Source organism: Crocuta crocuta, unplaced genomic scaffold (assembly GCF_008692635.1).
Source record: "Crocuta crocuta isolate KB4526 unplaced genomic scaffold, BGI_CrCroc_1.0 scaffold131, whole genome shotgun sequence".
Lineage (NCBI taxonomy): Eukaryota > Metazoa > Chordata > Mammalia > Carnivora > Hyaenidae > Crocuta > Crocuta crocuta.
Genome location: NW_027528977.1, coordinates 9,746,538 through 9,769,866, shown reverse-complemented (window position 1 = coordinate 9,769,866; position 23,329 = coordinate 9,746,538). Strand labels below are relative to the sequence as shown.

The window sequence follows — 23,329 nt, the reverse complement described above, 5'->3', positions numbered from 1 at the left end:
AAAAAATTTTTATTTTATTTTTATTTTTGAGAGTCAGAGCGTGAGCAGGGGAAGGTCAGAGAGAGATACAGAATCTGAAACAGGCTTCAGGTTCTGAGCTAGCTCTCAGCACAGAGCCTGACGCAGGGCTCAAACCCACAAACCATGAGATCATGACCTGAGTCAAAGTTGGACGCTTAACCAACTGAGCCACCCAGGCACCCCTGTTTTGTTTTGATTTTAATGTTCCTTTCATTTACATTAACCTGCAGCCACTCAAATCAGAAAGACATTCTGTGGTTGTAGAGCATTCTAGTATATGTGTTACAGAAGCAAGCACTGATTCAGAGATCTTTAATATTTAGAATTCACCAAGTAAGTATGTCTTTGTAAAAACAATGGGTATAAATGCAATTTTAAGAAAATAGATTTTAAATACACAGTGGTGTAGAACAGAACAGATGATGGGCCGGTCTCTGGTAACATACCCTTTCTTTCTCTTTGTCTATCACCTCAGTCAGAGCAGCGTTCTTTATCTGCTTGACATATTGAGAGTTGCTGCATAAGCCCACCCACCTCTTATCCCCTATTTTTAAAGGAGTAGGTGTTTTGTATGAGTCTTTTGGAGTTGTGTTTTTTATCGTCGAGTTTTATGTCATGTCTTTTCCCCATGCAGTTTCTGTTCAATCCGTCACGTTATACCATTTTTTAAATTTTAATACAGCCAGGATTTCTGTATTTGACAATAGACAGTTCAACTTTTGGCATATAATATAAAGGGTTTATTTTCTGTTCCTTTGTAAACCTGTTGCATTTTATTTATTTGTAGTGTTATGAAGCTGGTCACTTGGAGAATGACATTAATGAATCACGTGCTGCATCTCATTCTAAAGAGTTTGGTGGAGGTGCGTATTTTTCAGATTTAAATGTTTGAGAAAATGTAATGCAGAAACAACTGTGAAGCACCTTGTCAGCTAACTAGAAAAGTTGTTACATATGTAATCAAGACCAGCAAGGTTGCAACTTCTAAGACTTGTTTGCCCAAGGGGTTCCTGGCTGGCTCAGTTGGAAGACTTGGTTCCTGGCTGGCTCAGTTGGAAGAGCATGTGACTATTGATCTCAGGGTTGTGAGTTTGAGCCCTACATTGGGTGTAGAGATTGCTTAAAAATAAATAAGTAAACCTAAAAAAAAAAGACTGTCCAAAATATGCTTCCCAGTAGAATGCATGATACTAGAAAATTGGCTGGTCGTCTTTGGCTTCATGCTGAAATTAGAATTAATGGATTTCGAATTTAGAATCCTTGAATTAGAATTCTGTTAGAGTAAGGAACTGGTAGGAACAATAGAGAAAAATGATCTACTTAATTTTCTTATTAGATGGTTCTCCAACTCTATCAATACTTTCTTGGCTTTGATTCAGTTTTTATTCTGTAGGACAGAAAATAATGGAATCTGAGTTGAGAGGGAAATTACAAGTCATCTAAGCCAATCTTTCACAAATAGTCTTAGTTTCTTTTACCACATCTATGATCTTTGGTGATTGAGCATATGCTTGAAAAAGGGAGCTTCATTTCAGTCTGATCCATTGTGGTTGCTTCTTAAGGGCTTAGAAATCTTTTAAATTGTTTTTGAATGTGACTCCTGAAACTTAAGACTCAATGATTTTGGTTCTGCCAATTGGAGGAATGGGAAGCTGTTTTATTGAGTAACATACTATAATGGTAATTTGAACATTTACTCTGTCAGGTCCTTTGCTCAGTTCCTTTGCCTTGGACTGTTAACCTCTAATCCATCTAAAGCATTATAGAGAATTAGGATATTATCCGTACTATCCCTGTTTTACAGAAGAATGTTTAGATGAAAGAAGTGGCAGAATTGGGAGGAGTAAATCCATACCTAACCACATTCATTGCCACAGTACCATCTTGTTATACACCCCAAATTTTCTACATGCCAATTCTTTCTGCCACTTTGATCATTCATCTGACAGTGCCATTTATTGATTACTGTCATATCTGAAATGTTAGGCCAGATTTGAGCACACTGCATCAGATGTGCCAGCAAAAGTTATCATTGGAAGGTTATATTGCACATCTTTATATGTGACCCATGAGCACATCTTTAGATGTGACCCATAATTATTAAGTTTTCTAGTAAGTAAATCTAGCAGTATATTCACTTATGTTAATCTTGTGTGCAAATATAATTTCCTAGGTTTCGTCAATTTGCTTGCTCTAAAAAAACTTTCAAAATAATATCAGCTTTGCTCTTATACTTTTGTACTCTAGTTTTTGTAAACCTAAAACTTGTGCTTTATGTACTGTAAATTTCATCTGAATATTTCAACTCCTGAGAATTTTGAACCTTGCTTCTGCTATTCTATTAGTTATTCTTTTAGTCATAGGCAGTCAGCAGCTTTGATAGCAGAGCTTCTCCATCTCTATCAGGCAGTCCCAAGAAGAGAGTACTAAGTCAGTTTTCAATTTTCCAGAGTCTAGCCTTCATGTTGATACCTAGCCTAATTATCCTGGAATCTTTTATGAAATACTACTTCAGATCCCTTGATATTTCTATAACAAAGGGGTGAAGTAAATATAAAAGACAATGAGGGAGAAACTGGAATTTCATTTTGCACATATGCCAGATTAGACCATACATATATTTTAAATTGTTGGATGTTCAAGTTTATAGTACCATTGCTGAATATCCTTTAAGCTACTAAATCTATTAGGGGAGATCTCTCCTTTCCTCACGTCAGATGTTATGTATTTCAGCCTTTCATCTTAATCCTTAAATCCTATACTGCTATAATTTACTGTCTTTAATTGTGAAGGTTGGGTTTTAGTATCTTTTCTTGACTACTAAATGTATTTCCTTCCCATCTATAGGATATTAAAGTCCTTTGATGGATTACAAAGTTTTTAATTTCAATCCTGTAAAATAAAATTGTTTTAACGTATTTAAACATTTACTATTTAATGTGTATGAGGCAGAATTTATGTGTAGATCTTTTCCCAACTAAGTACAGAGTCATGGGTAAATCTTTCCCTCTCTGTGCCTCATCTACCAAGTTGGGGAATTAAATGGGTTTTGATTGTTCTTTTTGCTCTAGCATTCCATAATTCTATGAGGTCCTTTTAGTTGAGGATAGGAGTTCTTGGATATGTAAGTGATTAGTCAGGAGGTAACACCTGTTTTCCTGTCATAGGCACTACCAAGATATTTGATAAACCAAGGAAGCGAAAACGACAGAGGCATGCTACAGCCAAGGTGCATTGTAAAAAAATGAAAAATGACGACTCATCAAAAGAAACTCCAGGTTCAGAGGTATTACTCAGTTCCTCATCTTTTGACCTTCCAAAGCAGATCTACTTTTCACAGTAGAGGCCACATCCCTCTTTCCCTTGAGTTGAGATAAGAATAATGTTCTACTGAAACAGCTAATGAAAAGCTATAAGGAATCCTGGAGTAAAAGGAGAGCCTGATGCTAGTAAAAATCAGGAAGACAATATATGGCAACTATGGTTATGATATTTAACATCCTATACTCTAGGTGTCTGATGAATTTTATAACTGTTTCATCACAAAGTAAGCTTTTTCTAAAACCAGAAAGCACAATACCAAGTAACCATATAATTTGAATGAACTTTTCATACTGCCCTTTAATAGTTGAGACTGCTATGATTAGAGGGGAAGGAAACTCATTTGCTTATTTCTTGAAACCGACATCTGCTTAATTTTAGAATAATATTTGTAAACATTGGCTTTAAGGAAACAAAGGTAGATTTAAAACCGTTTCCTTGCAGAACATCAATGCAGTCGTTGATGCTCTCTGGCTTTTCAACTCAAAGGAGAATTAGGACAAGTCAGGTCAGCATTATACATTATGATACAGAGTGTTTCTTTCCAGGATAATTTGAATAGAATGCCCAAGTTGGGCATTATTTAGGAAACACTGATCTTGGAAGGACAAATAAGTAATCAAATAAACTTAAGAATGTTTTCTCTCCCTTAGTGAAACCTTAAAATGGAACAGCTCAAAAAGTTCCAGTGGAACAGCCTCAGAGCAGTTAGTGGCAGGGCATGAGGCGCCCACTACCCGCCCAATCACAGCAGGGTTAGAACTAACATTGCATGCAGTCCGCCCGCGTGATTGGCTGAACATCTGTAAGTGCTTAATGGCTAGACAAATAGCAGCCCAGAGGGCGGGGGTCAGATGGAGGAGACATGAATAATACAGATATGGGACATTATTTTTTCTCTGCAAGGGAGAACTGATGACACACAGAACGCCTGCAAGCCCCAAGGAGACTGTTGAGGAGGGTGTAGAGAATGATCATGGGATGCCGGCATCTAAAAAGCTTCAGGGCGAACGAGGCGGAGGAGCTGCACTCAAGGAGAATGTTTGTCAGGTAGAAGATGTTGCCCACTTGAAGTTTGATTGCTTACTTGTCTTTTGAAAGAAGCCTTCTTCATCTCTTAATACGTATTTATATAGTACCTACTGTGTATCAAGAGTTTCATAACAGTCTTGTAAAGTAGATTACCACTATTATCCTCACTTTTATAGATGAGGAAACTGAGGCATAAATATGTTACATAGCTTGCTGATAGCCAAACAGTGAAGCCAGGATTGAAACCCAGGCAGTCTGGGTTTAGAGACTTAACCACTATGTTGTGTTGCCTCTGTGTAAAGAGCCATTATCAGACTTAAGAGTAGAGTCAGTTAAATGGATGCTTTGATTATGCTATTTATGGGCTTGATTTACTTTTGTAAATTATAAATTCTTAAAAGCTGGCATATTAAAAAAATTGAAGATACTTGGGTTTGTTTCTTCTTTTCTGATTGAAACAGTTAAAAAAATAAAAATAAGCCAAGTCCAGAATATGCTGTGATGAACAAGAATTTCAGCTTTGTTCCTTTGTTCATTTTCACTCTTCCACAAAGAAGGGTGATCATATTCAGATGAGCACTGAAACACAGTGTTAGTTAGTCCTTAGAGATTGTATGCCCACAAAGATTATCAAGAAAAAATGGTTAAGGGTATAGTGGCCTTAAGGCCCTGGATTGTTTGGGTCACTCTTTGTTTAAATCTATTGTCCTTGTATAATATTGTTAATATCGTGTCCTTTCACTAACATTGTTCCTAATTTGAAAGATGAATTACATAGTCATCCCAATTAAAGGGTTAGTCTCTAACTTCTGGTTAATTTGAAAACATTAGTGTTTGATATGTATTATAATTGAAGTTTTCCTGTTTAAATGATGAAAGCAAATTTGTTTATTGTACATAAAAGCTGGTATCACTGGCACTGTGAATATACAAAACATGGCATTTTTCAATTTTTATGTTAATAAGGGATAGTGGAATAGACAAAATTTAATAAGACTAACTTATACTATTGGTTTATTAAGACCTTGAGGTCTGTCTGCTCTTAATCCCTGGCTACCTCTGACCTTTTCCCCAAAGTTCTCCTACTTACTTTCTTTATTTAAGTTATGATGTTTAAGTGGCCAAGACCAGTTCTGTTTCTTGGGTTCTTAAACATATTAGACTTGCCTAGTCACTTTTTCTCTTTCTTCTCTTACATAATAAGTATGAGACTTTTTGTCATTTTTGTATTTTTCTGCTAAATCGGTATGGGGAAACAAGTTAGAGTGTTAAGAGGGATAAAAGTAACAAATGTTGGGAATTTGCAGAATTTTCATAAATCTTACAGTGTTTTGAAACACATCTGGATCTTTATTTCCTAAGGCCCAGTCAAAAATGGTACCCTATCTTAGATGAGATCATTTTAGAAAGGTGACCTCTCTGAGATGGTTGTAGATGTATCTCAAAGGTCGTTCAGACCTTGAGTGGAGCCCTTTTGGGACTGTTACAACCCATGTCTAGCTAATCAAGATCTCTTGCTTGAACTATTAGAGTAGCCTCCTTGATTATCTCTTTGCTACTGTTCTCACATATCTCATTCTTAAACTCAGTTTCCATGTAGTAATCAGATCTGTTTCTAAATTAATATTTGATTTTAGCCTTCCCTTCATAAAGCCCTCTAATGGTACATCTTTGTAATGAGAATAAAATCTGAAACTATACCATAATGTGTAAGGCCACACAATCGATCAGGTTGTTGCCTTTTTTTTTTTTTTTTTTTTAAACTCATCTTCTACCACTTCTAACTTTTGTTCACTTTAGTCCACTGATTTTCCTTATGATTTTTAGACATGACATAGTTTTTCCTATCTGTGAACTTTCTATACTGTTCTTCCTGGTCTTTCTGTCCGATTCACATGACTGACTTGTATTTCAGAACCCTGTCTGAGAGGCCATTCCTAATCATCCAATCCAAAATAGCTATTTGAATTCTCTACCTAATCTTATCATTTTCTGGTATCTTTCCTGTTTGTTTGTTTACTTGTATTTTCTATTCTTAGAATATATGAGCCATGAAAGCCACGGGACCTTGTGGTACCTGGCATAGAGGAGTCAATCACTAAATATTGGCTGAGTGAAGAGAGGGCTTTCTGCTTTCCAGAAAGTTACTACTTAACCTTTGTCTTCATGAAAGCCTTTTGCTTGGGACTTTAAAAATGCTTTTTCTATAGACATACCTGTCTTCTTTCTCTTAACAGAACTGTGAGAAACTGGGTGAGCTGCTGTTATGTGAAGCTCAGTGCTGTGGGGCTTTCCACCTGGAGTGCCTTGGATTAACTGAGATGCCGAGAGGAAAATTTATCTGCAATGAATGTCGCACAGGTGAACTGGATATAGAAGGGTCTTCTTCCAAAGATGGTTTGAGTTTTAAGTTTTTCATGAAAAATTCCCAACATTTATTGGATACACTGTTTTTGTGGCAATACTGGACTAGTTGCTATAGACACAGATAGGTGCTTTGTGATCTCTGCCTGTAGAAAAGAATACCAAGTGAATAATGACTGAATGGTATGATAACGGTGCAAAAGTATTGTAGTAGAGATACATTTAAAGTGATATCTAAACAAAGATGAACCAGTGCCACAGAGAAAAATAACTGAGTTTGGCTTTAAGAGAGACATGGACATTGGTGTAGGGAGGGGAAGAACAGAAGATCCAATAATTAGTGTATAGACTGTTTGGGTAACAGGAGGCTTTATGTGTTTAGAGTTTAAGATATTTTAGGGAAGAAGCATTGGTAGCAACAAGGAGGCTTTCTGGATTAATGTCAGTGTTTTCTATTTCTTGAGCTGAGTGGTGATTACATAAGCGACTTTATGGTTATTTGTGAACTATATACTTAGGATGCTCTACTTTTCTGTGTGTATATCCTATGTCTACAAAACTGGTTACCCAGAAAATAAAGACCTATTTTGAGATGTGTAATATACAGATTGGGCCAGAAACTAAGAATGGTCAGATGCAACCAACCTGTAAGGTACCTCACAGGCTGTGCTAAAGAGATTGTTCTTTTTTCAGCATTATATGCGAATGTTACAGCATTTAAGTAATTTAAAAAAATGGAGGATGACAGCTATTATACTCCTAAGTCACTAAAACCTAAGTGTGAATGATCCTGCCCAAAGAGAAAGCAAGTGTAGAGTGAGAAGTGGGCTGACAACGCTCTTTAGGGGACGCCTGCATAGGAGAACTAACGGAAAGTGAGGAGGAGCTAGTCAAAGAATGGCTGTGAATCCAGGGTCAGTGGGGTGTCATAAGCAGCAGCAGATGTGGCAGAGAGACCAGGGTGGTTCTGAAAAAAAGGTTGTTGTATTTGGCAGTGAGAAAAGCCTTGACTTTTTGCCAGAGGGTGCTATACTAAACCAGGTTGAAGGATGACTGGATATCAGCATACACTATTTCTTACAGAAGCCTGATATCCATGGAAAAGGGGATAGTAGTTGAAGGGAGGATATTATAGGATCAAGGGGAAGAACATCTTGATTGTAGGATAAAGGTTTAAAACCACATAGAGAGATAAATTTTTGCAGTAGGAGAGGGAATAATTAGTGGAGTACAGTTACAGAGACAAGAGAGAATAATTTTGAAGAGGCAGAAAGATAAAACAGGAATGTTCCTTGAAGTGGTGGGGCAGAAGAAGGAAGCCAAAGTTTTTTCTTAGTTTGGTGAGAATGATGAGGAAAGGTGGGTCTCTCGCTTGAAGCATAGAGTGTAGGTTTAGAGTAGCCCCTGTGAGAACAAGAAACAATTAACTTGTGTCTGTAGATAAGTGGCTCTATTACCTTATCTCATCTTTCTACCACTGCTTTTAGCAGAATGCAAATAAGAGCTGGAAGACAAGATAGTTGTGGGTCATTTTGCCTCCTGCATGGTGCATTTTTGATGATTGTGGAAAATAGTGCCATACAGCCCTATATATGAAATGTAGGAAAAAATGTTTTGGTATGTGCATATATCTTATCCTAATCTTAAAGCTTCTTGCCTTTTGTGCAAATGATCCAGTTTTGCTAGTCTTAACTTAATTTTTTTCATTTTTTTAAAAATATTTTATTTTTGAGAGACAGAGACAGAGTATGAGCAAGAGAGGGGCAGAGAGAGAGGGTTACAGAATCTGAAGAAGGCTCTAGGCCCTGAGCTGTCAGCACAGAGCCCAGTGTGGGGCTTGAACTCCTGAACTATGAGATCATGACCTGAGCTGAAGTTGGATGCTTAACCAACTGAACCACCCAAGGTGCCCCACTGGTCTTACCTTTATTATAATGTGATATTCTCTCACCCAAGTCAAGGCAAAGCTATTTTTGTTTTTAAATTAGCCTCACTGAAGTATAATTTGCCTACTATAAAATTCACTCATTTTCATGTATGTTTTGATAATATTTGTATACACTCATGTAACTACAACCATAGTGAAGATTTAGAACATTTCCATCACTTCAGAAGGTTCTCTTGTACTGATCACAGTTGATCCTTATTCTCTTCACTCCCCCAATCTTATTTCAGGCAAATAATGATCTGCTTTCTGTTACTACACATTAAATTTATCCTTTTTATGAGTTATATATGTATAAGTGGAACAAAACGTATATAGTCTTCTGTATCTGGCTCCACATAATGTTTTTGATGCTCTTCTATGTTAATATGTGTATCAGTTCATTCTCTGTCTTAAAATAGCTTTATTGAGGTATAGTAGAGGTGCAGTAAACTGCACAAAGTGTAGTTTGATAAGTTTTGACATATGTATGTCATATATATAACACCTGTGAAACCATCCCTCGGCATAGTTGATTTGAGATTCAACAACATTGTCGCAGGTTCATTCCTTTTTATTGCTGGGTAGTATGTCATTATATGGATATATCATGTTTGGTTTATTCATTCATCTATTGATATACATTTGGGTTCTCAGGTTGGGGTCTTACTAATAAAGCTGCTGTGAACATTCAAGTCTCTGGATGGACACATTTTCTTTTTACTTGTGTAAATATGTAAGGGTGGAATGGCATGGTAGGTATATGTTTAATTTTTTAAGAAACATTCAAACTGTTTCCCAAAGTGTTTGCACCATTTTAAATTTCAACTGGTAATGCATGAGAGTTTCAGTTTTTCCACGTCTTCATCAATACTTGGAATTGTCAGTCTTTTTAAATTCAGCACTACTGGCAGATGTGTAGTGGTATCTCATCATTATGGTTTTATTTTTAAATATTTGAGAGAGAGGGAGAGAGAATCCCAAGGAGGTTCCACTCTGTTAGCGCAGAGCCTGATGCAGGGCTTGATCCTATGAACCGTGAGATCATGACCTGAACCGATATCAAGAATCATATGCTTAACCCACAGAGCCATCCAGGTGCCACCTCATTGTGATTTTAATGTGCATTTCCTAACGACAAATGATATTGTGTATCTTTTTTATTTTTATTTATTTGCACGTATATTTTTAACAGTTTTTTAATATTTTATTTATTTTTGAGAGAAAGGTAGAGACAGCATGAGCAGGGGAGGGTCAGAGAGAGAGGGAGACATAGAATCCAAAGACAGGCTCCAGGCTCTGAGCTAGCTGTCAGCACAGAGCGCGGCACGGGACTCGAACGAACCGATGAACCATGAGATCATGATCTTAACCGAAGCCGGAAGCTAAACGGACTGAGCCATCCAGACGCCCCAACAATTGTTTTTTAATGTTTAGTTTTGAGAGAGTGCAAGCAGGGGAGGGGCAGAGAGGTGGTTGAAAGGATCCAAAGTGGCCTATGCACTGACAGCATGGCTCAAACTCAGGAACCATAGGATCATGACCTGAGCTTTGTGAAATACTCAATCAGCTGAGCCCCATTTGCCCCTGTGCATCATAATGTGCTTTTTTTTTTTTTGAGATACTCAACTGATTGAGCCACCCATGTGCCCCTGTGCATCTTAATGTGCTTTGTTGCCATCTTGATGAAGTGTCTGTTCAAATCTTTTTTTTTTTTTTTTTTTTTTAATTAGGTGGTTTATTTTCTTTTAGGAGCCTGTTTTATATTCTGGACAAAAGTTCTTTATCTGCTACATACTTCTAAAATTATTTTCCCAGTCTATGTGTTGGTCTTTCATTTCCTTAATGGTGTCTTTTGAAGAGCAGTTTTTGATTATGTTTATTAGTTTGTTCTTTTTAGAGATTTTGCTTTGGTGTCATATTTAAATCTTGCATAATCCAATGTCACAAATCTTGGTTTTCTAAAAAAATTTTATAGTTTTAGGTTTCACCTTTAGGTCTGTGGTCTTCTGAATCAATTTTTGTATATGATGTAAGGTAGAGAGTTATTGGTTTTGAGGATAGGAAATTTTACTCTGGTTTTTTGAATAGAGTAAGATGAATAGAGTAAGAATAAAGGAGTTATTTCTTACTGTTTGTGGCTCATCCTGTTTTCCTAATGTGCAGTGACTACCCTGTAATTTGGGTTATTCTAATCTAATATGGGCTGCCAGTTACTGAGCATTAGGCAGTAAGTAGTTTGCTTCTTTACAAATGCATGATTAAAAGTTTTTCCTAAGATCATTATTGGCTGAGTGAACTTACTATTTGTAGGTGAGCTTTTATTTCCAGCAAGTGTCAGAAACAAGATTCATGTTCAGATAATGTCTCTCAAGCCTGGGCTATTTCCTTTATGTTGTATTGCTTCTCAGAGAAAGGTAGATTTTTTTTTTCTTAAACTTTGTATTACAGAAATCCTCACACGTTCGGGGTGCCTGGGTGGTGCAGTCGGTTAAGCATCTGACTTTGCTTCAGGGTCACGATTTCGCGGCTTATGAGTTGTGAGTTCTGCGTTGGGCTCTGTGCTGACAGGCTCAGAGTGTGGAGCCTGTTTTGGATTCTGTTGTCTCCCTCTCTGCCCCTCTCCCACTCATGGTGTCTCTTTCTCGCTTTCTCTCAAAAATAGAGACAGAAAGATCATCAGAAATTTAGAAAAGTAGAGAGAACAGTGTAAAGAATCCCCTTGTATTCATTACATAGCTTCAGTAGTTCTCGGTGTTCTGCCTCTGTTTACCCATATGTTTCAAAAAGTCTAACACTTACTGCTTAAAAAAATGTATCTAACGTGTAGCAAAATTATACAGTACCCAGTCCCGTTTAAAAAATTTCCCATTTGTTTCAAAGGTGTCTTTTTACAGCATTTAAATCAAGTTCCAGATAAGGTTTCCTTTATTGTATTTTTTTTTATATGTCTCTTAAATTTCTCTTAATCTGCAGTACTACTCTTACCCTGTTTTTAAGTGTCATTATTTGTTGAGATAATGGTCATTTGTCCTGCTCAGTTTTCCACATTGTAAATTTGGTTGATTACATCTTTGAGGTGTCCTTTTAATGTCTTCCTCTATCTATTCCATATTTCCTGGAAACTTGTAGTTAGGTCTAGAGGCTGAATTCATTTCAGGTCAGTTTTCTTCTAGTGGGAATACTTTGTAGGTAATGCGTAGTTCCTATTGTGTCACATCAGCAAGCAAGTATTGTCAAGAGTTTCTCAGTGGTGATTGATTGTTTACTGGGTTCATGTTGTCATCCTAATCAGTCTCTTAGAAAGTTCTTTACTGTGATATTTTGATTTATACTAAGAAATGTGTGTTTTGGTCTTTAGTTTGTGGCACAGAGATCTCAAGACCTTGGCCTCTCCTAAGGGGTGAGAGAGATAAAGATGTCCTTTGTGTGTATTTTATTATGTTAATGAAAGACACACCTAAGGATGGGGGCTTGATTGCCAGGAGAATCCACCCTGATTAGAGGGCTAGAACTTTTCAATCCTACCCCCCTAATGTCTTGTAAGGAAAGAGGGCTGGAGGTTGAATCAGTCCACACTGACCAGTGGTTTAGTGAGCTATGCCTATGCAATGAAATCTCCATCAAAACCTAAAAGGGTGGATTTCAGAGAGCTTCTGAATGATTGGTGAGCATGTGGAGATTCAGAAGAAAGTGTTGCCTCTTAGAAAGGGAATGAAACCTCCACACCCTTTCCTCATATCTTGCCTTATTCATATCTTCCATCTAGCTGTTCATGAGTTATATCCTTTCATAATAAACTGGTGATCCAGTAAATAAAAATGTTTCTCTGAGTTCTGTGAGCCATTTTAGCAAATTAATCAAACCTGAGGAAGACAGGGTCATGAGAACCTCTGCTGTCTAGCCAGTCAGAAGTATAGGTGACAACCTGGGCTTGAGACTGGCATCTGAAGTTGAGGGCGGGGGCAGTCTTGTAGAACTGAGTCCTTAACCTGTGGGATATGATGTTATATTCAAGTACATAGTCTCAGAATTAAATTGAATTGAATTAAGACACCTAGCTGGTATTGGAGAATTGCTTGGTGGTAGGGGAACCTCCCCCATCCCCCCACGTGCGCGTACGCACGCGTGCATGCACACACACACGCATATATACTCAAACCTCATATTGGAACTTAGTACAGAATTATGTACTTGGAAACTTTCATCCAATGCTACCAACTCTAGAGTTGGTAGTAATTTATTACTTTTTTTCTGTTTCCCAGGAATCCATACCTGTTTTGTTTGTAAGCAGAGTGGGGAAGATGTTAAAAGGTGCCTTTTGCCCTTGTGTGGAAAGTTTTACCATGAAGAATGTGTCCAGAAATATCCACCCACTGTTATGCAGAACAAGGGCTTCCGGTGCTCCCTCCACATCTGTATAACCTGCCATGCTGCTAATCCAGCCAGCGTTTCTGCATCTAAAGGTATGGGTTTCTCATATGGATCAGTCTAGTTGTAGAACCTCGCTTTCGTTGGCAATGTGTATTTCCAGGTGCTATCTGGCATGTCTCTTCATGGCCTCTTTAGCTTTTGTCAGAGTATCAGCATTTTATGTGTGAGAGAGAATAATGGACTATTCCAGCACTTCCCACATTGTATTCTGTGGAGCTCTAGTGTTCTGTGGTGGTTTGAAATACTTGAATTTCATGTGATATTTAGTTTGGAGAAAATGTTGTGCTGCATGCCTTCTCCCCCTACTCCATTAGACCAAAGTATATTCTTTTCCTATAGACTCTTTATATCTATGGTTGTCAGATGTGATATCATTCAGGCCTGAATTTAGGGTAGAATTGAGGTTTTTGTTTTGTATTGGTTTGTTTTATATTTTTTAAATGGAGGCATCTGTCCTGAAATCTCTTTCCTCCATTATAGTTAGACTGAGAGCCAAGGTTTCCAAAACTGCCTGTAGATACAGGTAAACTCAAGTTTTTAGGTCTAATCTATTGGGAAAATAATCATTTATTTCTCTTCAATAATAATAGGGTCTCTCTGTAATTTTCTTATGTCAAATATTGTGTCTCTACTATTATATGCTTGTGTACCCAAGGAGCCCTCCCTTCTCCATAGGGGATTGAGCAGGAAAAATGTAGCTGTACTTTTTTTTGGCTTTGCTTTTAATTACTTAGACTGGCAGTACCTTTTTTAATATGATTCCCTGGGCCTATTGTTCTCATCAATCTTAAGTACAGTAATTTAACTTTCTTGATCAAAATTACAGTTTAATCAGCTTACCTTCCCATTTTCAGTTGCTATTGTAGATACAATTAGGTGATTTGGTAATGGGTTCTGGTTGGTGATGGATGTTAGAGGACATATTTTATCTGGAATGGGTTCATTCACCTTAAAGTTCAGGCTTTAAGAATCACATGGTACCAAGCAATATTATTACTCTTTCTCCCTCCCATCTACTGTATATCCCTCCTATTTAGTTTGAGGCTGATTCCAGGTTTCGTAGGAGTCCAGGCAGTGGATTGAATAGGGTTTCTCTTGGTGAGGCAGGCTCACTTAACAGTCATGAGATCTTATCACATAGCTCCCATCTGAGCTTTTCATAGTGAATTACGTGTTTCATGATCCCTTGTCCTAGTATTGCTTCCTTCTGTTTGTGTTATTTTCTCAGTGCGTACAAAGAGATTTCAGTAACTCATGTTGTTTTTATATTTAATCTCTTTGTTTTTCTTCTGCTACTCTGGTTTTCCTGCTTCCTGTAATTTTAGGTCGTCTGATGCGCTGTGTCCGTTGCCCTGTGGCATACCATGCCAATGACTTTTGCCTGGCTGCTGGGTCCAAGATCCTTGCATCTAATAGTATCATCTGCCCTAATCACTTTACCCCTCGGCGGGGCTGCCGAAATCATGAGCATGTTAACGTGAGCTGGTGTTTTGTATGCTCAGAAGGTAAGACAGGACTGCTTAATATATAAATAGTTTAGAATTAATACAATATTTTAAGTGCAACAAAAATCATATTCTTCACATTGCTAATAGAGAAAATATTGGGATGTAATGTCATGAATTTATGATAACATAGCAGAACTTTAAACTTGTTTTTTTCCCTGATAAGGGAGAGGTTTTATTTTGTTACTTTGAATAATGACCTTATTTTTATTAAAATGATAAATGCAACAAAGAAAAAGACAAGGGAAAGGAAATACACTTACCTTTGGAAAATGGGGGAATGTGATCAAACAGTACAAATTTCCAATTAGAAGATTTTTAAGTTTGAAGGACTTAATATACACCATGGTAACTATAGTGAGCAATACTGTACTATATATCTGCAACTTGTTAAAAAGAGTAGGTCTTAAAAGCTCTTACTACCACCAAAAAGAAAAAGTTATAACTATGTGAGGTGTTTGATCTGTTGCCTAATCTTATTTGGGCAATCATTTCACAGTATATACATCTAGTCATTATGTTGTATACTTTAACCTTATGCAGTGTTATATGTCAAATAAACTGGAAGTAAAGAATAATAATTAATAAATAATAAATCCCAAGTCATCCCAACTTCAACCATCAGAAAAAAAACCATTGCTTAATTTTAAGTGATACTACTTAAGACATTTGTGCACATAAGCAGATTGCAGGCATGTATAGGAATAGTTCTAGAAGATGGTATTATATTGTATAATTGAGTTTCTTTTTTGTTAAGTCATTTATTCATGAATATAAAGGGAAAGTGAAGAAATTTATGAACATCTGTTAAGTATCTAACTTTTATATTCCTAAAAGTTCTTCTGAAGAGGAGGAAAAATAAATTTTATATCTTTATATCTTTTTTCCATCAACTTAAAACATACTTCTTTCTTTAAGAGAGTCAATGTTAAGCTGTTTTCATTCCTCACAGCCTGATTTCTGCTAGTTATTGTAAGTGGATGATTTAGTGATCATCACTAGTCAGTTTACTATGGTGCTTATAATTCTGATTTCCTTATTTTAATTTTTCTCTTGGTTGACTGAACTTCTAGGAAGCACCCAGAGGTGCTTAATTCTCTACTTGAGGCTATTCATCATTTGCCTCAATACTGGAAACATGTGTTGGGTTACTATAAAACAATTAGGATACATGTTCTTTTTCTAATACTATTGTGGACATTTCTTCACTATTTATTCTGATGTTGAGGGTGATCCCAGTTCTCTTATGTATTTTCTTCCTTACTTTTCAAATAGACTGAATTTTGTTGATTAGTAACAACTAAACAACTGATCTCACTTGTCTGGTTTTTAATACATTTTGGCTCTGCAATTTCATGAAAATTTGGCTGGTTATGAACATTCTGAGGGACTCATTTAAAAAGTCAATGTGTCTAATTGAATGAACATCCTTCTTGAGAAATTTGGATATAGTAAATAGTGCTAAAGCCATGAAAGAAGGTTTTCGACTGCTTTTTGTGATTGAAAATGGTCAATTTGGACCTTTTTTATTCTCTTAGAAGATTTATCTAACATGAAAATTTAAGGAAAAGATATGCTTACAGTACATGGATTGTATCCTCAAACTATGCTGCTAATATAGAATAAATAAAAAGAATGTTATGTGCTGTTATGGATAAAGAGGGAAGCCTTTGGTATACAGGTGTTTTAATTCACAAAGAGGACATTCTTTTCTTCCAATACCTGCTCCTTATTAACACTGTCTTGTGAAAACTGCTCTGTTTATCATACCACCCTTCTTTTGTTTAGAAGAAAGTTAAAGACAAGAGTTTTGGACAAAAGCTATTTAATAGCTTTTAAATATAACATTCTCAGGGCACCCAGGTGGTTCAGTTAGTTAACCATCTGACTCTTGATTTCGGCTCACGTCACAATCTCATAGTTCATGGGATTTAGCCCTGCATCAGGCCCTGCACGGACAGTGTGGAGCTTACTTGGGATTCTCTGTCTGTCTGTCTTTCTCTGTCTGTCTCTGCCCCTCTCTCACTTGTACACGCACTCACTTCCTCTGTCTCAAAATAAATAAATAAACTTTAAATATAACATTCTGCAATTCTACTCTTAGAATAAAAACAGGTGTCTGGGAGGCTGAAGTGTAGGCTCCAGAAGTTTTCCACATTTCTTGGAGATGAGACCCATGGAACAGTTTCAGAATTAGACCATTTCTAACTCCAGAGTGGGATGAAATGAATAAGATGGTTTAGAGTGAGAGTGCCCATGTGATAGCATTCCTAACATGGAGTATCATAACTGAAAAGCTACTGAATCCAATAATGGACACACATAATGGTAACTGAGTTTCCAAGAAAACTTAGTAGCTGCAGCAGTAACGCTCACAGAGTGTAATCTGTGATCGTTCTGTCCTTTGATCCTCAGAACGGTTACCCATGAGGCCCTTTCAGGGACTCCATGAAATCATAACCCTTTTCATAATCATAATAAGATATTACTCACCTTTTATAACTTGTTGACATTCACACTGATGGTTCAAAACCAGTAGTGGTTAAAATTGCTGGCACCTAATACGAATCAAGGCAGTGACTCTAAACCATACAACTAGAAGCAGTCCCTTGTGTTCTGTGTCACCACATACTCTCTCAGTTAAAAAAAAAAGTTTCACTTAAGACTATCTTTGTATAATATTCATTAATTTTATTAAATATCAACCCTCAAATGAACATTGTTTTAATATTCTGTATTATAAAATGGGAAGTACATATAAAGTGAAGTGGTTCTGTTGTATACTGATGGTTATCTTAAGTTAAAGCACTCATGCAGTTGAGTTGCAGTCTGAACTAGTTGCCTTGTTCATGGAACACCAATTTTAGTTGTAAGAACGAACTACTGTGACAAACTATGGCTCTTCATACTTGGATATTTGTCAGACATTTTTTTGAAAATGGATAAAATGAGCTTGTCAATTCAAGGAAAACACACAGAAATCATTGCCAGTGATAAAACTTGAGCTCTTAAGTGAAAATTAGACTTTGGAAAACTGGTTAACTATCACCCTGCGGCTTAACAGCTTTTTAGTGTTATTCTGAAATCCTCATGATACTAATAACTGTTATAATAATAATATATAATGAAATAGATGAACATTTGGAAGATCCATTCAATTCAGTAAACCACTATTTTCCATATGACCAATGTACAAAGTTAAAAACCATGCATATATAAAAGATCCATTCAAAGTGCAAGACAGATCAATGAATTTTAATGTAGTAGTTCTAAAAGCTTATTTCAGATTTGACATTGCAACTAAAGTCTACCCTGTGGAGTTTTAGTGTATAGATAGTATCAAGGAAGAAATTTGTATAGTTATTGAACAAGTTACTAAAGTAGTCCTTTTTTGTAAGTATCTGTGAAAGAACAGAATTTCTTCATGTGCCTCAATCGAACAGCATATTGCAATAAATTCAGTTTAAAATATTTGCAAAAATGTGAAACACTAAGCCCCATTAACATTTATTTTGGAAAATATTTTTTTTTTTTTTTACAAAAAAACCCTAATTTATCTTAACATAATTTGATACTTTTTTTTTTTAAAGATTTTTTTTTTTTAATGTTTTATTTATTTCTAGGAGAGAGAGAGAGAGACAGCGTGAGCAGGGGAGGGTCAGAGAGAGAGGGAGTCACAGACTGAAACAGGCTCCAGGCTCTGAGCTGGCAGTCAGCACAGAGCCCGACGCCGGGCTCGAACCCACGAACCGCGAGATCATGACCTAAGCGAAAGTCGGACGCTTAACCGACTAAGCCACCCAGGCGCCCCCAGAATTTGATACTTTTAAATGAATTAATAAATATTTTAAAATTTTCTTAATTTTGATTTCTGCTTAGTAAATATCTATATTTTTAGCATACATAAGCAAAATTTATTTGGAAATCTCCAAGAGTATAAAGTTGTCATGAAGCCAGAAAGCCTGAGACCTACTAGACACGAACATACACTTTGCTAAGGCTTTTTATCCCCACTAACTTTTCAGGACGAGACTTGGAGTTAGTTGTATGTTTGAGTTCAGTGTGTTTGAAGCATGCTCACTTGTGGCCCAAGATAACAGGGTACTTACTATATTCCCTAAGTATGATTCCTCTTCACCTGAAATTCTTTACAGTCTGTAACCATGGGATTTCAGTGTCAGACATATAAATTGAATTACTTTAAGTGAAAATCTTTAGGAAGTGAAAATTCCTTGTCATTGCAATATACATAATTATCCTGGTGTCTCAAAAGCTCAGTGGAGTAGAGAGAACATATATTTAACTGAAGTGTAGGCAACAGACTACATTAGTACCTGTGACTTTTGTCAATAGTGAAAATTATAGATATTTCATTTGTTGTAGAGATCTTAAAATATTTTGGAATCATTGCTACTGCTAGATTTTACTATTTTTTGCATTACAAAGATATATACATCATTTCTTGTTCTAACATTTTGATAATTATATCTTAATGTAACAGTGTCCTTCTAATCTATGTGTTAGGTTTATGCATTTGTAAATGTTATTCTGAAAAGAGCCCATAGGCATCAGAGTACCAAACATAAAAATGATTAAAGAGTTAGTAATTTAAAAAGAGGGAAGGAACTGACCATATGGAGACTATGTATGTGTCAGACACTATTGGGCCATTTATTCACTTATTTAGTCTTCATATAGATGTGATTGAGGAAATTATATCTTAGCAAGAAAATGAATTCCCTAAGGTCATAGATCTTGGAGCTCAAATTTTAACATCAGTTAAAATTTATGCTCTTCATACTCTGGTCATTGTATATCTAATAAACCCCCAAGGTTGTGGTTCACAGGAATATGAGAGAGGGAATAAATGCTCTTGCAGAAAAGCCTTTCTAAATAACTAATTAAATTACTAAGCCCTTAGCTGCGAGATAATTGGTTAGGAGCAAAAGGTGTTTCAGCTGGGTCGTGATACGCAGGCTTATGATTCTGAGTGCCAGATTTTTTGATTCCCACAGGAGGCAGCCTTCTGTGCTGTGATTCTTGTCCTGCTGCTTTTCATCGTGAATGCCTGAACATTGATATTCCTGAAGGAAACTGGTATTGCAATGATTGTAAGGCAGGCAAAAAGCCACATTACAGAGAAATTGTCTGGGTAAAAGTTGGACGATACAGGTGAGTGAGCATGAAGGAGACTGACGCTCTTTTCTTTAATTTACCATCCTCTGTTTCTTGGGATCTTAGATAAATGTTTAGCACTTTTTTAAAATTTTTATTTTTCTGATTAAGCAAGGTGCACCCCCCCATTAATTTTTTTATTATAAAAAATCTAATGTTATGTTTTGTGGTTATAGGAATAATACATATTGCCTATAGAAAATTCATTAATGAAAAACCCATAACAAGGAAGATAAGTTGCTAATATTTGAGCGTAATTGCTTGAAGACATACCAGGGCATGTTCCATCAAGATAATTAATTAGCCTTATAGTTTACACCCAGTTTTGTGTCTTTTTTTAAATTATTTTTATTGATCATGGAATGTACAAAAGAATCATAACATGCATGATTTAAAAGAATCAGATTTACTTTTCTGATACATACATAGGTATATACCTATGTATGTCCCCCCCACCCCCTCAAAGAAATAGCATACTGAGGCTCCCTCCATGACCCTTTCTGAATATATTGTTACCCCATCCCTAGCAGGTAGCCTCTGTACAACATTTTATGTTTTTTATTCCCTTGCCTTGCTGTAAGTTTACTACATATATAATGTTTTGTTTTGCATGTTTAGACCTTTTACATAAAGGAATTGATGCTATATTTCCTGCTACTTGTTTTTTTCATTCGCTATTACAGTCTTGAGATTTATAGTGATTAGTGCAATGCTCTACTTCATACTTAGCTGTTCTGCATTTCTTTTTCATACGGACTTATGATATAGTGAAGTTAATTTATCCATTTTCCTGTTTGGAGCAGTTTGTCAGTGTTCCTTAGTGTACATGCACAGGAGTTTTTCTAGGATAGGGGTTTCCACCTTAAATAGCTAATGCCAAATGTCTTCCTAAAGTGGACATGTAAGGCATTAATTTACATACTTTTTATTTTATTTTACTTTGGAGGGCATTTCTTGGTATCATTTTTCTATATGCCTAACAATTTTTTATTTTTATTTTTTTTAATGTTTTTCATTTCTGAGCGAGAGAGAGAGCGCAAGCAGGGAAGGGTCAGAGATAGAGAGGGAGACACAGAATCTGAAACAGGCTCCAGGCAGATCCCAGTGGGGGGCTTAAACCCATGAACTGTGAGATCATGACTTGAGCTGAAGTCAGAAGCTTAACCAACTGAGCCATCCAGGCTCCCTCTAACAATTTTTTAAAGGCCAAATTGTATATCATTGTATCATGTACCATAGCTACTTTATCATTCATTCCCTTACTGTTGAGAATTTTGATTATTGTCCAGGTTTTCATTCTTAAAGATAATACTTCAGTTAACATTATAGTCAAGAGCTTTGTTCATACCTGTGAGATAATTATTTGTTAAATTATTATTTTCTAGTATAGATTCCTTTAAGTCGAATAACTGAGTCTAACTTTATATGTGAGTACATCTGTGAAGGTGGGTGTTTTCAGCACATACTTCTTGTTTGTTCTCTAGTTAGATTGTAAAAATGCGCTAAGTTGGATGTTAATGTGGATAGACCTTGTTATTCCTTACTCCTGTCCTAAAAAGTAGGTTGTTACTAATTGCTTTGCAGCCTTCTAAAGGTTTCCTTGATTGTTTTCACCTTTTCCAGGTGGTGGCCAGCTGAGATCTGCCATCCTCGAGCTGTACCTTCCAATATTGATAAGATGAGACATGACGTTGGCGAGTTCCCTGTGTTATTCTTTGGGTCTAATGACTATCTGTGGACACACCAGGCCCGAGTCTTTCCCTATATGGAGGGTGATGTGAGCAGCAAGGATAAGATGGGCAAAGGAGTGGATGGGACATATAAAAAAGGTAACTTTATCCCCTTTGTTTCTCAGACCAGCACAGACTTCTGTTGTCGAAGTATTTGTTCTGCTATGTGTTAGAATTTACATATATTCCATTAGCTGCTGTATTCTAATATCTGGGGCATTATGTGGCTATAGCCACAGAATTTTACCGGGTAGTTGATCCACATAGCTCAATATTTTTAGCCTAATTTAGGTAAATGGAATTTCCTTGAGGAAGGTTTAAGTTTATTTATTTACTTTTTAGAGAGACAGAAAGAGAGAAAGCAAGCCTCAGCGGGGGAGAGGCAGAGAGAATTCCAAGCAGGCACTGTGCTATCAGCCCAGAGCCCAGTATGGAGCTCTGTCCCATGAACCTTGAGATCATGACTTGAGTTGAAATCAAGAGTGAGACACTTTAACCAACTGAGACATCCAGGTGCCCCTTGAGGGAAGTGTTTTGTTATATCAGTTCTGTTTCCTCAGCATCTTATCAACTACTGGAAGTTTGGAACTATTTTATAGCATAAATAGTGTAGTTTGCTAGACAGGAGTCAGACTCCTAGTAGAGTTGTTTGTTCCAAGGAGGTGTTTTGTTTTGTTTTTTTTTTAATTTGTTGTGAAGAAATAAAATTCACCAGAAATTATAAAGCAAAATAAAATAGTGAAAACGAAAGCATTAATGTTCTGAATCAAAAGAGATACTTTTTTTAAGCTGGCATGGCAGTGAAGGAAAGGGGACATTTGGAGCTGGGGGGGGTCGTTGAGTCAACCATGAGCCTCAGTTTTCTCTTACTACATAATGAGTAAAAGTTGCTTTGAGAATTCAGTGAGATAATAAAAACATCAACAGGGCACATAGTTGGGTGTTATCCCATCAACAGTAATTACCTTCTTTTTTTAGCTGTCCTTTGAAAGGCAATATAAATATCTCTTGTTTCTTAACATACTTGGACATTGAAGTATGTAAGATTTTATTTGCATGGTGAGGTAGAGATTCTAAACAGGTGAAACTTTGAGGACACCTGGGTGGCTCAGTTGGTTGAGCCTCCGGTTTTGGCTCAGGTCATGATCTTGCAGTTCATGAATTCAAGCCTCACATTGGGCTCGCTGCTGTCAGCACATAACACACTTCGAAGCGTTTGTCCCCCCCATCTCTGCCCCTCCCCAATTTGGGCTCTCTCAAAAATAAACATTTTAGGGTTACCTGGGTGGCTCACTCTGTTAAGTGTCCGACTGTTGGTTTCACCTTAGGTCATGATCTCAGAGTTGGTGCATTTGAGCTCTGTGTCCAGTTCTGTGCTGACGGTGTGGAAGACTTCTTGGGTTTTCTGTCTCCCTCTCTCTGCCTCTTCCCAGCTTGCATGTGTGCGCATGCTTGCGCTCTCTCTCCTCCCTCCCAAATAAATAAATAAACATATTTAAAAAGATAAACATTAAAAAAAATAGTGAAACTTTTTGATTCGGTGAAGATTCCTCCTAAGAAGATTGTAAGCAGGTAAAACTTCCTGGATGAGGAATGAGAATGATGTCCATAGGGAACAAGTTTCACAAAGGTTCCATTTGCCTCATGTCATTTCGGTGGGTCCTCCCTTATCTGCTGACCATGTTGTTTCTGTGCAGAGATGTATTATTATTATTAATACTATAGGAGCTTGGCTCCTGAGTCTTGTAATCTTAGAATCATCAGGGACCACTTTAGCAACATCTTTGCCTGCATGGAGCTGACTGCCACAGTGGCCTGGGAGA

General features: G+C 36.7%; 1 protein-coding gene across 2 annotated transcripts in view; it reads left to right on the top strand.

Annotated features, from left to right (window-relative positions):
- The window catches only part of NSD1 (nuclear receptor binding SET domain protein 1), a 140,560-nt gene that overhangs the window by 94,334 nt on the left and 22,897 nt on the right, over positions 1-23,329 (top strand). For both annotated transcript variants that reach the window (XM_077757238.1, XM_077757239.1), the window contains exons 9-16: positions 809-884; positions 3,189-3,307; positions 4,249-4,392; positions 6,612-6,735; positions 12,928-13,128; positions 14,422-14,601; positions 19,617-19,773; positions 21,400-21,605. In XM_077757238.1, coding sequence (XP_077613364.1) covers positions 809-884; positions 3,189-3,307; positions 4,249-4,392; positions 6,612-6,735; positions 12,928-13,128; positions 14,422-14,601; positions 19,617-19,773; positions 21,400-21,605 — 1,207 coding nt within the window. The remainder of the gene's footprint in view (positions 1-808; positions 885-3,188; positions 3,308-4,248; positions 4,393-6,611; positions 6,736-12,927; positions 13,129-14,421; positions 14,602-19,616; positions 19,774-21,399; positions 21,606-23,329) is intronic.